The following is a 17695-nucleotide window of genomic DNA, read 5'->3' as shown; positions in this document are numbered from 1 at the left end:
ATATATGGTCTGCACTTACATGTGGGGAGGGGAGAGCAAGAGAGAGGCCTGGACAAAATCTCTCTTATGAAGGACTGTTGTTGTTTTTAAGATAAGAAATTTATGTGTGTGTGGCGGCGAGTAAAATCCCCACCCCTAAGTTTTAGATAACACATGATGTTAACTGAAGGGATTTGAAGAAAACTTGAGATTTATGGCACCCAATTAGACTATGAGAATGCCTGTCTGGAAGACAAGGGAGGGTGGAAAAGATGAATCTTTGTGGCTCCTTGCTGTCTACAGAAATGCAGCTGTCTCTGTCCCCTCTATTTTGGGGCATTTAAGAAAGAGACTGGAACTGCAGAGATGGCTTAGTGGTTACGGCGTTTGCCTGCAAAGCCAAAGGAGCTCGGTTCAGTTCTCCAGGTGCAGAAGGAGGTGCATGAGTCTGGAGTTTGTTTACAGTGGCTGGAGGCCCTGGCATGCCCATTCTCTCTCTAAATAAATAAATAAATAAAATAAAGTTAAAAGATTTTTAAAGAGAGAGACGAGGTGGTGGCAACATTTGATCAAGTTGCACCTGGTTATCCTACTGGGTGGTTACAGGATGAGATTCACAGCATCAAATATAGTTTCATTAAGCGCTAAGTAACCAGGCTGAGGACGTGGCTCAGTTGGCAGTGTGCTTGCCTGGCATGCACAGAGCCCGGGATTTGACCCCCAGGGCTGCAAAAGTTGGATATGGTGACATGTCATGCACCTGTAATGCCGGCACTGGGGAGGTGAAGACAGGAGGACCAGAAATTCAGACTCAGCTACATAGTGAGTTGGAAGCCAGCCTATGATATATAAGCAAGCAACAAGAAAAACTTAAATAGGGCTGGAGAGATGGCTTAGCGGTTAAGCGCTTGCCTGTGAAGCCTAAGGACCCCGGTTCGAGGCTTGGTTCCCCAGGTCCCACGTTAGCCAGATGCACAAGGGGGCGCACGCGTCTGGAGTTCGTTTGCAGAGGCTGGAAGCCCTGGCGCGCCCATTCTCTCTCTCTCCCTCTATCTGTCTTTCTCTCTGTGTCTGTCATTCTCAAATAAATAAATAAATAAATAATTTAAAAAAAAAAAGTCCAGGTGTGGTTGCTGAGGAGGGCAGACAGAAGAATCACTGGGGCTCACTGGTCAGCCAGTCTAACCAAAAAATGACAAGCTTTAGGATCAGAAATGATATATATGTATGTGTATTTATAGTTAACTGGGTGTGCTGACGCACGCCTTTAATCCCAGCACTCAGGAGGCAGAGGTAGGAGGATCACTGTGAGTTTGAGGCCACCCTGAGACTACATGGTGAATTCCAGGTCGGCCTGGGCTAGAGTGAGACCCACCTTAAAATATACACACACACACACACACACACACACACAATATATATATATTCCAGTGTGTGTGTGTGTATATATTATATATGTGTGTGTGTGTGTGTGTAATATATATATATGTGTATATATATATTATATATATATTATATATATACACACACACATATATATGTAATACATATATATATACATACACATATATCTATTCAGAGAGAGACTCTGTCTCAGGGGAATAAGGCGGATGGGCAATACAGCAGGACACCTGACATCCTTCTACAGCCTCTGCACCTATGTGTATGGGGTGGCCACATCTGCACACACACACACACACACACACACACCACCAGACAAGGTATAGGAATGAATTTACTATAAGCAAATGCACCGAAGTACACAGTGCATGTGTGGTGGTTTGAGTCAGGTGTCCCCCATAAACTTAGCTGTTCTGAATGCCAGGTCCCCAGCCGATGGCAGTTTGGAATGAAAGCCCCCTGGAGGCGGTGGATTGTTGCGGGCGGGCTTATGGGTGTTACAGCCAGTGTCCCCTTGCCAGTGTTTGGCACAGTCTCCTGTTGCTGTTGTCCACCTGATGTTGGTGAGAAAGTCATGTCCACCCTCTGCTCATGCTATCTTTTTCCCTGGCCATCATGGAGCTTCCCCTTGAGTCTGTAAACCAACCCCCCCTTTTTTCTCCCCCACAAGCTGCTCTTGGTCAGATAATTTCTGAGCCTGACTGCAACAGGATGCACCTTGCAAGTACTGTTATCAGTAAGGGATGGGATATTCAAGGAAAAGTCACGCAGAGAGCACGGGTATAGTGTCGCGGAACTGGATTGAAATTGGCAGTCCAAGGTTACCTGTCATTTAGCCAAGGCACCCGGGGCCACGGTCTTCCCATACTGCTGCCCTGCTCTGTAAGTTAGCATGTCATTGTGCTGTCTGTCACACGAGGAAAGTGCAAAGTGTTAAGAAGCACACCCTTACGCCCCAGGCAGTAAATGGGGAGTATGTGGTTAGGACAAAAAGAGCTGTCCTCCCATAGTTTCCAACAGGCAGGATGTGCTTTGCTGGGATCCTGCCCCCCCCCCCCCCCCCCCCGCTCGTGACCCCGAGGTTTCCATCATGGTGGAACTGGGTCACTGGGCCAAGCCTCACTGTGAGGGGTCTGGGAAAGAGAAGCTGGTACCTCCAACCTGAAATGAAATAGGCAGAGGGGCTGTGGCTGGCCCTTGGGAGGGGAGCCATAGCCTGGGAGCGAGAGTTTCCAGGGTGCCCCATGCAGGCCAGGGATCGCTGAGGAGCAAGACTTCAGCACCGAAGAGACTCCATCCATAGACGTGTCCTTTAGTCACTGGCTTTTCAGATTTTTAAAATTTATTTGATCTTATTTTTAGATAGGATATATATAAATCCCAGGCTGACCTCAAACTTGTTGTATAGACAAGAGTTATCTTAAATATCTTTTTTTTTTCAAGGTAGCATCTCGCACTAGCCCAGGCTGACCTGGAATTCACTATGTAGTCTCAGGTTGGCCTCGAACTCATAGCCATCCTCCTACCTTACCCTCCTGAGTTCTAGAATTAAAGGCATGCACAACCACACCCATGAGAGAGAGAGAGAGAGAGAATATGGGCATGCCAGGGCCTCCAACTGCTGCAAACGAACTCCAGATGCATGCACCACTTTGTGCATCTGGCTTTATGTAGGTAGTGGGGAATTGAACTCAGGTCATTAGGCTTTGCAGGCAAGTGCCTTAACTGCTGATCAATCTCTCTAACCCTTGAATGTTTTTTGTTTGTCTGAGGCACAGTCTCATTCTATAGTCCTACTGGCCTGGAATTATGTAACCCAGGCTAGTCTTGAACTTCCTACAATTCTCCGGCCTCATTCTCTCAAGTGCTGGGATTACATGTTTATGTCATTCCAAATTAGGGTCTTGCTCTAACCCAGGTTGATCCGGAATTCATTATATAGTCTCAGGCTGGCCTCGAATTCATAGCAGTTCTCCTACCTCAGCCTCTCTAGTGCTAGGATTAAAGGTGTGCACCACCACACCCAAAGAGAGAGAGAGAGACTGAGAATAAAGGCATTCCAGGGCCTCCAGTTACCGCAAACGAACTCCAGTAATGCCTCAAAAAAAAAAAAAAAAAAAAAAAAAGAGTATTTAGATCTCAAGAAAGACTGCAGCAAGGCAGTCCAGAGAAGCAGGAGAAAGCGTTCATAAAACCTCCACAAGTTCGAGGCCACCCTGAAACTACATAGTGAATTCCAGGACAGCCTGAGCTAGAGTGAGACCCTACCTCAAACCCCACCTCTCCAAGAAAAAAAAACACCACAGAAAGGCTCGACCCTCCAAATCCATTAGCAAGGAGGGGAGACATTTTATAATTCTAAGGTGATTCTGCTGGACATGTAGATGTTCAAGAAATACTTGTTAAGGGCTGGAGAGATGGCTTAGCAGTTAAAGCATTTGCCTGCAAAGCCTAAGGACCCCAGTTCGGTTCCCCAGGACTCACATAAGCCAGATGCACAAGGGGGTGCATGCATCTAGAGTTCATCTGCAGTGGCTAGAGGCCCTGGTGCACCCATTCTGTCTCTCTCTCTCTTTCTCTGTCAAATAAATGAAATTTTAAAAAGATGCTTCTCTTGAAGATGAAGTTAATCAAAGAAAAAAAGAGAAATACTTGTTAAATTATACAGACTCAAGGTTGTATTTACTCAGCCTACTTGAAGCTTATGCAAACCCCTTGGAGATTTGTGTCAAGCTTGTTAAGTTGGAAAACACATGAAAAAATAGTATTTTCAACAAGCCAGCTTTCCTCTTAATGTGCTTTATGAGCTTAACCAAATCCAAGCGGATGGGGAAGAGGTACCCGGAGGGTAGAGGAGGAGGAGGAGGGGAGGAGGAGGAGGTGAGGAGGAGGGAGGAGGAGGTGAGAAGGAGCAAGCACCCTGCACCGTTTTTCTACTTTGGTCTTCAGTAATATTAACTGTGCAGCTGCTGCCCTCTAGCGTTCACTGGACAGAGTTCTCATCCGAAGACCACCTGACTCAAAACCCCACTGATACCTGGAAGAGACTCAGCTTTTTTTTTTGCTGGTAAACAAATTGACATCCAGACATAAGTCACCCAGGTGGGCTTCTAGAATTAATTTTTTTTTATTTGTAAGCCGAGAGAGATGGGGGGGGGCGGTGAGTGGGCCCACCAGGGCCTCTTACCACTGCAAATGAATTCCAGACACATGCTCCACCTTGCGCATCCGGCATTATGTAGGTACTGGGGAATTGAACCCTGAGCCCCCAGGCTTTGTACGGGAGTGCCTTTGACTGCTGAGCCATCTCTCCAGCCCTAGCCTCTTAGTTACCCACCGCCTGTAACTTACCTGGCAAATTCTCTTTATTATAAGCATTTCCCAGAAATTTCAGTAACCAATAAAAATTATTGCACATTAATCTCTTTCTAATGCTGTTCCAATGAAGCTATAATTGATTGCTGTTCCAACATAGATACTGATAAATAATATTTGTTGGCCGGGCGTGGTGGTGCACGCCTTTAATCCCAGAACTCAGGAGGCAGAGGTAGGAGGATCATTGTGAGTTCCAGGCTACTCCAAGTGAATTCCAGGTCAGCCTGGGCTATAACAAGACCCTACCTCAAAAAACCAAAATAATAATTATATTTCTACACTTTGAAACAATGCCCAGAAAACGTTAGAACAGATTCCAAATGGTTTTGTTCAGCCATGTTTATTTATTTGTTTTTGTTTCCCGAGCCCAGGCTGACCTGAAATTCACTATGTAGTCTCAGGGTAGACTCAAACTCACAGTGATCCTCCTGACTCTGCCTCCCAAATGCTAGGATTAACAGGCGTGCAGCCCCACGTCCAGCTTGCCCATCATTTATTAACTTGCCAGCTGGGTATGGTGACACATGCCTCTAATCCCAGCATTTGGGAGGTACAGGCAGGGGGATCATGAGTTCAAGGTTATACTTGGCTACACAGTGAGTTGGAGGCCATTCTGGACTACATGAGAACTTGTCTCAAAGCAAACAAAGAACTGACTTACTGTTGTTGCCATGAAAGGCTCTCACTCTAAAATTCTCCCAAAGGAACTTCTTTGCTCCCTGATGGGAAAAAAGCATTTGTTGTTGTTTTAACTTAGAACACATATTTTCATCATGTCATCATTTTGCTGGTGGGAATAAATGGAGAGCTATCCAGCTGGACCTGTCACTTGTAAGAACATCACTGAGTAACACACGATTTATTCAAATATTTCATTGGAAGGAAATACATATGGAATGCTTTATTGGAATCCATATAAAAAAGAAAAGTTAATTCATTAAAACTAATCTCATAAGCAGTTGACATTATCTGGGACCAGAAACACTAGTGAATTGGAACCGAGATATCTTAATGTTTTTCCCCTTTTGGCTAAAGCCAGATAGATTTTCCAATTTATACTCAAGTATACTTTATCATTTCTTCTTCTCCTGCTCCTTCTCCTTCTTCTTCTTCCTCTTCCTCTTCTTCTTTTATTGGTTTTTAAGGTAGGGTCTCACACTAGCTCAGGCTGACCTGGAATTCACTATGGAGTCTCAGGGTGGCCTCAAACTCACAGCAATCCTCCTACCTCTGTGTCCCCAGTGCTGAGATTAAAGGTGTGCGCCACCACGCCCCGCTTGATTTATAATTGCTTTATTTTTCTCTTCTTTTTTTTTTTTTTTTTTTTTTTTTTTTTTTTTTTTTTTTTTTGGTTTTTCGAGGTAGGGTCTCACTCTAGCTCAGGCTGACCTGGAATTCACTATGGAGTCTCAGGGTGGCCTCGAACTCACGGTGATCCTCCTACCTCTGCCTCCCGAGGGCTGGGATTAAAGACATGCACCACCACGCCCGGCTTCTTTATTTTTCAATTTAAGAGAGATATGGCGAGTGTGAGTATGGACACACCAGGGCCTCCTGCCTCTGAAAATGAACTCCAGACACATGCACTGCTTTGTACGTCTGCCTTTATGTGCGTATTGGGGAATCAAACCCAGGCCATCAGGCTTGGCAAGCAAGCACCTTTAACTGCTTCACCATCTCTCCAGCTCATCAAGCGCATTTTATTACTTTAGTTGACTTCATTTTCAGTTAACATTTTAGAGCAAGATTACTCAAATAATCTAATGTGTTTCCTTTTCTCTACCCTCCTCCTGAAACCGAAAAACAAAATAGGAAAGGGATTCGCTCTGTGGTAGATGCTTTCTCCACATGCATAAGCCGCTGGGTTTGACCTCCCAGACTGCAAACAACAATAAAGCAATAAAATAAAAATCCAGGTATGGTGGCACACATCTGTTATCCCAACATTTGGGGAGACCGAGGCAGGTGGATCAGGAGTTCCAGGCCAATATGTGCTACAAGAGAACCTGTCTCAGATAAAATCAGAAGAAAAGCAAGAAAATGATGGTGAAGGTATATTGTTCTATTTCAAAATATAACCTCCTAGCCAAGTGTGGTGGCGCACATCTTTAATCCCAGCGCTTGGGAGGCAGAGGTAGGAGGATCGCCGTGAGTTCGAAGCCACCCTGAGAATGCAGAGTGAATTCCAGGTCAGCCTGAGCTAGAGTGAGACCCTACCTCGAAAAAAAAAAAAAAAAAAAAGAAAAGAAAGAAAGATAAAAAGAAAATAACCTCCCGCTGAGATTGGCAAGTGAAAGATTCAGTGCATCTGACATGGGGCTACAAAACAAATTAGATGTCAGCATAGATCCCATTGATCAAGTAATCAAGTCGCGAGTACCGTTTCCTACGGAGGGATTCTGTGAGCATCCTGCCCAAGAGGACAAGGCCGATCACCAGGAACAGAATTCCAAAGAGGAGGGTCCCCACGAGAAGCCACTTTTCAACTGGAAGGCCATGTGGGCTCAGCGATGGGCTGCTTCCCCTGGCCTTCCCCTTGTCCTGGGCAGCGGCTCTGTCGGCAGCAGGAGACCACACACCTGACAAAGGGCGGGTGGCAGACATAGGCACATGCCCTGCATCTGAAGTTAGCTTGGACACCCCGCTACTGCTTGCCACGTCTTGGACACCTTTCAAGTCTGTGGGTGCCTGAAAGACCGTAGTGTGAACTGCTGTCGTCACAGCATGGGGTGTAACCATGGCATGCGTAAAACTTATAGACACTGAGCTTGTGGGGGGCTGAGAGGGGACAGCGGTTACGGGGAGAGCTGCAGTGACCAGCTGTGGTCGGAGAGTCCCCAAAGCGCTGGAAGGTGGGGGAAGCACAGCCTTTGAAGTAGCAGAGACGTTACCCAGAGAATAAACCACCCTCGTGGGCAGGGGAGTCACATTTTCAGGTGGCAGATGAGCCATTTCTGATTCAAGGGAAAGCTGTAAGCTCTGAGAATGGCCTTTTTCTTTGTGAACAGGGGCCTGTGTTCTTGCTCCATTGATCTTGGACGGTTTCTGTGAATGAACGGAGGATGCGGACTTTGGAGAAAGTGGATCTCTCCCAGTGGGCTTTGGATAACCTGCCCGAGGAGAGACGGTTCCTGGGGGCCAGCCAAGGACAGGAGAAGCTTCTTGCGTTAACCCTTGGTGTGGTGAATCATCTCTGGTCAAAGATGGCGAATCTGGAAGCATAAAGAAAATGAGGGCTGGGGAGATGGCTTAGCGGTTAAGGCCTGCAAAGCCTAAGGACCCACGTTCAACTCTCCAGATCCCACGTTAGCCAGATGCACAAAGGTGAGGCAAGCGCAAGGTCGCACATGCCCACTAGGTGGCACAAGCATCTGCTGAGGCCCTGACCCCACCAATTCTCTCTCTCTAAAATAAATAAATAGAAATTAACAGAAGGAAGGCTTCAATATGTCCATGCTAAGGCATTTGTAAAATACCTTATTTGTTGTAATAATTTGTAATTATAATTTGCATCTGTAATCCCAGCATGCCTGTGGTGGGATTGGAGGTGGAGACAGGGTTAGCCTCAATACCTCAGTGGCCAGCTGGCCTGGCACAGTAGACACGAGACTGTGCCTCAAAGTAGAAAGTAAGGACCAACACCTGAGGTTGTCCTCTGACTTCCACACCCAAGCCTTGGCACATGTGTACAGCAATGAGGCTAAAAAAAAAAAATCAAGGGCTGCAGAGATGGCTTAGCGGTTAAGGTGCTTGCCTTTAAAGCCAAAGGACCCAGGTTCGGTTCCCCAGGACCCATGTAAACCAGATGCTCAAGGTGGCACATGTGTCTGGAGTTCATTTGCAGTGGCTGGAGGACCTGGTGTGCCTATTCTTGCCCTCTCGCTGTCTCTAACAAATAAATAAATAAAAATAAAATATTTTTAAGAAAGAAAAAGAAAAAGGCCAGGTGTGATGGCACACACCTTTAATCTGAGGCAGAGGTAAGAGGATTGCCATGAGTTTGAGGCCACCCTGAGCCTACATAGTGAATTACAGGTCAGCCTGTGCTAAAGTGAGACCCTACCTTGAAAAACCAGAAAAAGAAAGAAAGAAAAGAAAAGAAAAGGGGCTGGAGATATGGCTTAGCAGTTATAGTGCTTACCTGTGAAGCCTAAGGACCCAGGTTCAATTCCTCAGTACCCATGTAAACCAGATGCACAAGGGGGCACATGTGTCTGGAGTTTGTTTGCAGTGACTACAAGTCCTGGAGTGCCCATTTTCTCCCTCCCTCTCTCTCTAAGATAAGTAACAATTTAAAAAATAAAATTTAAAAAAGAAAAAGAAAACCTTCTGGTTCTGGGGAATCGAACCTGGGTCCTCAAGTGCCTTAACTGCCAAGCCATCTTTCCAGAACCCTCCCCCACCTTTTATTTTTTTTAAAACAAGGTCTTTTTTTATTCTCCTGTCTCCACCTCCCTGTTTTACAGGTATGATCCATTTACAATTACAGGTATGATCCATCACACCCAGTTCATTAAAATGGATCCATCTATCCATCCATCCATCATCTATACATCTATCTATCTACCTACCTACCTACCTATGCTGGAGATTAAACTCAGGGCCTCACAAACACACTATGCAAGTGATCTACCACTGACCCAAATCCTCTAGCCCTGTGCCAGTTTTTAAACTAACCCAGTAAACAGTCCAGAGGCAGCTTCAGAGGTGTGATAGCCTATGAACACTCTTACCCTCATGCCCCTTCCCAATGCCCTCTCTTTCTCCTGCTCTCTCTCTCTCTCTCTCTCTTTCTCTCTCTTTTTCCCTTTTGAGACAGGGCCTCATGTAGCCCAGGCTGGCCTCAAACTTGCTATTAGTGGAGGCTGACTTAGAACTCCTGATCCTCCTGCCTCCACCTCCCAAATGCTAGGGTTACAGGCATGCACCTCAATGCCTGGACCACCACATGTTAATCTGTCAAGGACAGGGGTCAGGAAACTACCACCCAATGGTTAAATCTGCCTCCCACCTACTTTTGTGTGGCTTGCAAGTTATAAATGAGTTTTATATTTTTATTATTTTTTATTTTTTGTTCATTTTTATTTATTTATTTGAGAGAGAGAGAGAGGCAGAGAAAGAGAGAGAATGGATGCGCCAGGGCCTCCAGCCACTGCAAACGAACTCCAGACACGTGCGCCCCCTTGTGCATCTGGCTAACATGGGTCCTGGGGAATCGAGCCTCAAACCGGGGTCCTTAGGCTTCACCGGCAAGCACTTAACTGCTAAGCCATCTCTCTAGCCTGTTATATATTTTTAAGTATTTTAAAATTTCATTTATTTACTTGAGAGAGAAACAGAGAAAGAGAGAGACACAGAGAGAGAGAGAGAGAATGGGCACACCAAGGCCTCTAGCTGCTGCAAATGAATTCCAGACACATTTGCCACCTTGTGCATCTGGCTTACATGGGTTCTGAGGAATCAAACCTGGGTCCTTCGGCCTTGCAGGCAAGTGCCAAACCGCTAAGCCATTCCTCCAGCCCTCTCTTTTAATTTTTAAAGAAATTTTTATATATTTGCATGTATCAGGGTGGGGGAACGAGAGTGTCTTGTCACTGCAAATGAATATTCATCTGGCTTTATGTGGGCGGCTAGGGAACTGAACCTGGACCAACAGGTTTTGCAAGCCTTTAACTACTAAGCCCTTTCACAAGCCTCACATTTTCAAATTAAAAAAAAAAAAAATCCCAGCCAAGCATGGTGGCATACACCTTTAATCCCAGCACTCGGAGGACAGAGGTAAGAGGATCACCATGAGTTGGAGGTCACCCTGAGACTACATAGTGAATTCCAGGTCAGCCTGGGCTACAGTGAGGCCCTACCTCAATCCCCCCCCCAAAAAAACTCCTCAAGATAGGAGTATCACTGTAAGTTCAAGGCCAGCCTGAGACTACATAGTGAATTCCAGATCAGCCTGGACTAGAATAAAACCCTACCTAAAATAAATAAACAAACAAATAAATAAATAAATGCCACTTTAGTCATTTTGGGGCCAGACATGGTGGCGCACGCCTTTAATCCCAGCACTCAGGGGGCAGAGGTACTAAGACTGCTATGAGTTCGAGGCCACCCTGAGACTCCATAGTGAATTCCAGGTCAGCCTGGGCTAGAGCGAGACCCTACCTCGAAAACAACAACAACAACAAAAGTCAAAATAATGAATTTTTGACAATGAAAATCACATGTTATTCTAATTTCAGTGCCTACAAATAAACTTTTATTGGTATATAGCATTCATTTATCTGTGGCAGCTTTCATATCATAAATTCAAAGGCAAGTAGATACAGATTCTAAAATGCTATTTGACTGTTAATACAAAAGTTAGCAGACAGGCTGGAGAGATGGCTTAGTGGTAAAGATACTTGCCTGCAAAGCAAAAGGACCCAGGTTCGATTCTCCAGGTTCCACATAAGCCAGATGCATGTGGTAGCGCATGCATCTGAGTTAGTTTGCAGTGGCAAGAGGCCCTGACATACCCAATGTCTCTCTCTCCCTCTCTCTCATGCACTACCTTTCTCTGCTTGCAAATAAATAAAACAATTTTTAAGGCTGAGTATGGTGGCGCACGCCTTTAGTCCCAGCACTTGGGAGGCAGAGGTAGGAGGGTCGCCATGACTTCGAGGCCACCCTAACACTACAGAGTGAATTCCAGGTCAGCCTGGGCTAGAGCGAGACCCTATCTCCAAAAACAGCAACAAAGAAAGAAGAAAGCAAGAAGGAAGGAAGGAGGGGAGAAAGAAAGAATTTGGAATTCTCAAGAACCTGGAGCTGGAGCCGGGCGGGGTGGCGCACACCGTTAGCCCCAGCACTCGGGAGGCAGAGGTAGGAGGATCTCCGTGAGTTCAAGGCCACCCTGAGACCACATAGAGAATTCCAGGTCAGCTTGAGCTAAAGTGAGACCCTATCACAAAAAAGAACCTGGAGCTGCTGTGGTCAGGCTGGCTGACCAGTGAGCCCACTGGTTTTCCTCTCTTCCCTTCCCACAGGACTGGGGGTGCAGGTGTGTGGGACTATCTCCAGCCTCTCACAGGTGTGCTGGGGATCAAACCCAGGTCCCCTCAGGCTCTCAGACTTGCTTGGCAGGCACTCTTATCCACCGAGCCATCTCCCAGGCCCATGAGACGCTATGGTAATGCTTCCCTCCAGGAAAAAATAGTAGAATTTGGCTGCTTTTAGATGCCTGAATTTCCTTTTTTCTTCAACAACATAGAACAAAAGATCTTTTTTGAGTGTGTTTGTTTTTCAAGGTAGGGTCTCGCTCTAGCCCAGGCTGATCTGGAATTCACTATGTAGTATCAGATTGACCTCCTGAAACTCACAGTGATCCTCCTACCTCTGCCGCCCGAGTGCTGGGATTAAAGGTGTGCACGACCACCCCTGGCAAAACAACAGTTTTCTTAAACTATAGGGAATGGGACATTCTTAGGATCACTTTAAGATAATCATCACTTGTATCTTTAATATTTAAATCTAATTGAAAATGATTCTATCTGCATTATCTTCTCTGCCTCTCTGAAATAAATAAATTAATTAAAATAAAATAAATTTAGGGCTGGAGAGATGGCTTAGCGGTTAAGTACTTGCCTGTGAAGCCTAAGAACCTCCGTTCAAGGCTCGATTGCCCAGGACCCACGTTAGCCAGATGCACAAGGGGGCGCTTGTGTCTGGAGTTCATTTGCAGTGACTGGAAGCCCGGGCACGCCCATTCTCTCTCTCCCTGTTTCTCTCTCCGTCTGCAGCTCTTAAATAAATAAATAAAATAAAATAAATTTTAAAAAAGAAGGGCTGGAGAGACGGCTTAGTGGTTAAGGCATCTGCTTGCAAAACCTAAGGACCCAGGTTCAATTCCCCAGGACCCACATAAGCCAGATGCACAAGGGGGCGCATGCATCTGGAATTTGTTTGCAGCGGCTGGAGGCCCTGGTGCACCCATTCTGTCTCTCTCTGCTTCTTTCTCTCTGTCCCTCTCAAATAAATAAAAATAAAATCAGTTGAAACAAAAAAGACTTGGGGACTGCCAAGCACATGTGGAGGCTCCCGTGACATCCTGGGCTCGATCCTCATGACCACTCCAAAACAACGACCAACCAGACAATACCTCAGGGGAGAGAGGGAGAGAGAGACAGAGAGAGAGAGAGAGAGGCTACTTAGCCACATGTCCTGTTATGTGTGTGATATCAGAAGTTAAATAAGTCCATTGCCAAGAAGGAACAAAACAGCTGTTTGCTTTCTCAGGCGTGGGAGCTCGGATATGAGGCAAAGCCAGCATGAGTCCCAGCAGATAAGATCCATCCACTGGTGCCCAGGACCCTCCATACCCGCTCCATCCCGTCTCCCACCGGGGCGAGGGGAAGGGGCCATGCTCCTCAAACTCACACAAGCCACAGCAAGAGCTAGGGACAGCCCTGCACCCTCAACTCAGTTAGCTATACTAAATTCTTTTCCTTTTGTTTTCCGAGATAGGGTCTCACTCTAGCCCAGGCTGACCTGAAACTCACCATGTAGTCTCAGGGTGGCCTCGAACTCACGGCAATCCTCCTACCTCTGCCTCCCAAATGCTGGGATTAAAGGTGTGTACCACCACGCCGGCCAATTTTTTTTTTTTAAGACAAAAAATAAGGTCTTGAGAGATGGCTTCTTGGTTAAGGCGCTTGCCTGCAAAGCTTAAGAACCCAGGTTTGATTCCTCAGTACCCATGTAAGCCAGATGCATAAGGTGGCACATGCATCTGGAGATTGTTTGCAGTGGCTAGGGGCCCTGGCATGCCCTTTCTCTCTCTCTTTCTCTCTACCTCTCTCTACCTCTCTCTCTCCTCCAAATAATTTTTGTTTTGTTTTGTTTTTATTTTTTTGAGGTAGGGTCTCACTCTAACCCAGGCTGACCTGGGACGCACTCTGTAGTCTCAAGGTGGCCTTGAACTCTCGGCAATCCTCCTACCTCTGCCTCCCAAGTGCTGAGATAAAAGGTGTGTGCCACCACACCTGACTCTAGCTTAATTAAATTTTTAAAAAGTTAAAGAAAGGATAATTTATGTTTACTGGAATAATCTCAACACATAAGCCTGGATAGATTTATAAATAGAATTAAGACCATGACCTGTACACATCCTGTAAAAACAAACAGACCTTTTTATGCTAGGTGCAGGATGGCGACACATTGCTCCCAATGTCATGCTCTAGACTGATGACGCCCCCTGGTGGCTGTCACCGGAACATGTTGATCAAGTTCCACTTCATTCTGTTTACTCACCCTGGAAAGGTTTATGCGCACACCCAGTTTCCTTTTCTCCGGTCCCACTGGGCAGGATCTTTCACAGATTATAAAAGCAACCACTGCTGAGAGTGGTGGCTCATGCCTATAACCCTAGCACTCAGGCGGCTGACCTCTGACAAGCACCAAGAGTTGGAAGCAGTGAGTTCCAGGTCAGTCTGAGCTACAGTGAGACCCTGTTTCAGAAAAACAAAAATGGCTGGGCATGGTGGCGCATGCCTTTAATACCAGCATTCGTGAATGAGGAGGCAGAAGTAGAAGGACTGCCATGAGTTCGAGGCCACCCTGACACTACATAGTAAATTCCAGGTCAGCCTGAGCTAGAGTGAGACCTTACCTCGGAAAAAACAAATAAAAGTACAACCCCAAAACCCAGCTCTACCGAAGTATTAGGAAAATTAGAAACCTTAATTTCTTTAACTCCAGCAATAGATCATTCACCCAAAGAATCTGTGCCCCATTTCTGCATAGGGTATCTGTGCCCCCCACTCCTGTGTAAAGGAACATCTGCGAGGGCCCTTGATTCTTTTTAAAAAAATATTTTATTATCATTTATTTGAAAGAGAGAGAGAATGGGTGCACAAGGGCCTCTAGCCACTGCAAACAAACTGCAGACACATGCACCACCATGTGCATCTGGCTTACGTGGGTCCTAGGGAATTGAACCTGGGTCCTTAGGCCTCACAGTCAAGTGCTTTAACCACTAAGCCACCTCTCTAGCCCTTTTCTTTCTTCCTTTCTTTCTTCCTTTCTTCCTTCCTTCCTTCCTTTCTTCTTCTTGTTTTTTTTTTGTTGTTGTTTGTTTGTTTGTTTTCAAGGTAAGGTCTCATTCTAGCCCAGGCTGACCTGGAATTCACTATGTAGTCTCAGGGTGGCCTTGAACTCATGGCGATCCTCCTACCTCTGCCTCTCAAGTGCTGGGATGAAAGGTGTGCGCCACCACGCCTGGCTATCTTTCTTCTTTTAATTTTTTTTTTTATTTGAGAGAGAAAGAGGCAGATGGGGGGGGACTTGATCCTATTCTACCTCTTGACTATAAAAACTGGCCCCGTCACAATTCCCAGCTTGGTAAGTCACCCATCTAAATGCTCAAGTGCAAAGCTAGGACTTGGCCTCTCTTCTCCCTCCCTTCCCAGCCATCAATAAATCCGATCAACTCTACCCCTCTCTTCTCCTCCCTCCCCCCTCCCCAACCCTCCCCTCTCCTCCCCTCCCCCACTTCCCTGGTCCATAACCCCAGCTTCCATCTGCTCCTCACTCCTCACCAACCGGCCTTGCCATGTCCCCTTCGTTCACTGTCCACCCCAAGAATGCTGTCACCATGAGCTTTCAGAAGTCTCCTTAAACCTCAGAACATGCCTGTCTAAAACCTTGCAGCAGCTCCCACCACGCCTCTACAACAAAAACTGCCTCCTTTGGACTGCAGAGCCTAGTGCGATCTGGGCTCGCTGCCTCTGCTTAGCTCTGTCCGGCTCCCTTTGCTCCTGGATGTTTGTTCTCCAATCATCCCAAATCCATTATGCTTGAAGAAGGAGGTGCTGGAAGGTCTCCTTCTTCCCATATCTGGCTCTTCAGATATCAGCTTAGGGGCCACTTCCTTACTGATACTTCCTGTGATCATCTGGTCTAATCCCCCCCACACACACACACAGTGATGATCTATTACATTGTCCCAACTCTGCCTAGCACTTGAGTATTTATTATGGTTCAGAAGTTAGCACTGCACGTAGGAGGTGTTAAATACTATTTGTGGGCTGGAGAGATGGCTTAGCGGTTGGGCGCTTGCCTGTGAAGCCTAAGGACCCTGGTTCGAGGTTCGATTCCCCAGGACCTATGTTAGCCAGATGCACAAGGTGGCGCACGCGTCTGGAGTTCGTTTGCAGTGGCTGGAAGCCCTGGCACACCCATTCTCCCTCTTTCTCTCTCTCTTTCTCTCTCTGTGGCTCTCAAATAAATAAGTAAAACAAAAAAAAATTTAAATAATAATATTTGTTATGCATTGAATGAATGAATAAATAGAATGTTAAATATTAAGGGTTCTTGCATATGCAGAATATAGATTTAAAAATAAAAAGACTGTCGTCCCAACATGACCCCACAGTGCTTACTAACACCCCCACAGAACCCTCACTGTGCTGAGCCTACTGACATTTTGACACGGAGGGCTGAGGAAGACCAAAAGAGACTAGACAACAAAACAGAGGGAGAACTACCTTGAAAAAGGAAAGAGACTCCTCAGGGCATAGGAGGTGGAGAGGAGACACAAGAGAATGAAAGGAAAGGAACGTGATCAAATAACTGCATATTCAAAGTTCTCGATTAAGAACAAAATGACAGCCAGGTGTGGTGGTGCATGCCTTTAATGCCAGCACTCGGGAGGCAGAGGTAGGAGGATTGCCGTGAGTTCAAGGCCACCCTGAGACTACGTAGTGAATTCCAGGTCAGCTTGGACTACGGTGAGAAAAAAAAAAAGAGGGGCTGAAGTGATGGCTTAGTGGTAAGGCACTTGCCCGCGAAGCCTAAGGACCCACGTTCAACTCTCTAGGTCCCACATAAGCCAGATGCACAGTGATGCAAGTGTGTAAGGTCATACATGTGCACAAGGGGGCGCACACATCTGGAGTTTGATTGCAATAGCTGGAGGCCCTGGTGCGCTAATTCTCTCTCTCTCTTCCTCTCTCGCATAAAAAAGAAAAAACAAAGGCCAGTCTGTTGGGCTTGCCTCAACATTAAAAAAATAAATAAATAAATAAATAAAGCCATGCATGGTAGCCCACGTCTTTAATCCCAGCACTCAGGAGGCAGAAGTGAGAGGATCATCACGAGCTCAAGGCACAGGGAATTCCAAGTCGGCCTGGGCCAGAGGGAAATCCTACCTCAGAAAAAAAAAAAAAAGACCTGGAAGCGGAAAGGGACATGATTCATGATTAGGGAAAGGGAAAACCAGTGGGAGGATGAACAAGTAAGACAGTGTGAAGGGGTGACTGTGATTGCGTACATCGTGTTCATGGGTGGAAATATGAGGAAACTCACCTTGTACAAAGTGTAAATGTGCGCAATTAAAGAAATAAACTCGACGTGGTGGCTCATGCCTCCAATTCCAGCACTTGGGAGGTTGAAGCAAGAGGATTACTCTGAGTTCCAGGCCACCCCGGGCTACTTAAGTAACTCAAAGTCATCTTGAACTATAGGCAGGGACCCTATCTCTATAAACAAGTAAACAAACAAACCCCCCACAATAATCAAGGGTGTTATTTTATAAAGGGGGGGGTGCTGGAGAGATGACTTAGCGGTTAAGGCACTTGCCTGTGAAGCCTAAGGACCCATGTTCAACTCTCCAGGTCTGTCGTAAGCCAGACGCACAAGGTGACGCAAGCGGGTAAGGAGGCATATGCGTCTAGAATTCAAATGCAGTGGCTGGAGGCCCTGGTACACCAATTCTCCCCCTCTCTCTCATAAAAAATTATTACAAATGGACTGGAGACGTGGCTTAACAGTTAAAGGCACTTGCTTGCAAAGCCTGGTGGCCTGGGTCCAATTCCCCAGGACCCACATAAAGCCAGATGCACAAGGTGGTGCATGCATCTGGAGTTCATTTGCAGTGGCTGGAGGCCCTGGCACACCCATATTC

At 46.3% G+C, this 17695-nt stretch overlaps 1 protein-coding gene across 1 annotated transcript in view; it reads right to left on the bottom strand.

Annotated features, from left to right (window-relative positions):
• Positions 1-7009: 7009 nt before the first annotated feature.
• Positions 7010-17695, bottom strand: part of Mansc1 (MANSC domain containing 1) — a 29406-nt gene continuing 18720 nt past the window's right edge. The window contains exon 4 of the mRNA XM_045139696.1: positions 7010-7967. Coding sequence (XP_044995631.1) covers positions 7087-7967 — 881 coding nt within the window. The 3' untranslated portion in view covers positions 7010-7086. The remainder of the gene's footprint in view (positions 7968-17695) is intronic.

This window comes from Jaculus jaculus, chromosome 23, assembly GCF_020740685.1.
Source record: "Jaculus jaculus isolate mJacJac1 chromosome 23, mJacJac1.mat.Y.cur, whole genome shotgun sequence".
Lineage (NCBI taxonomy): Eukaryota > Metazoa > Chordata > Mammalia > Rodentia > Dipodidae > Jaculus > Jaculus jaculus.
The sequence above is the reverse complement of the archived record's forward strand: the minus strand, read 5'-3'. Positions and strand labels throughout refer to the sequence as shown.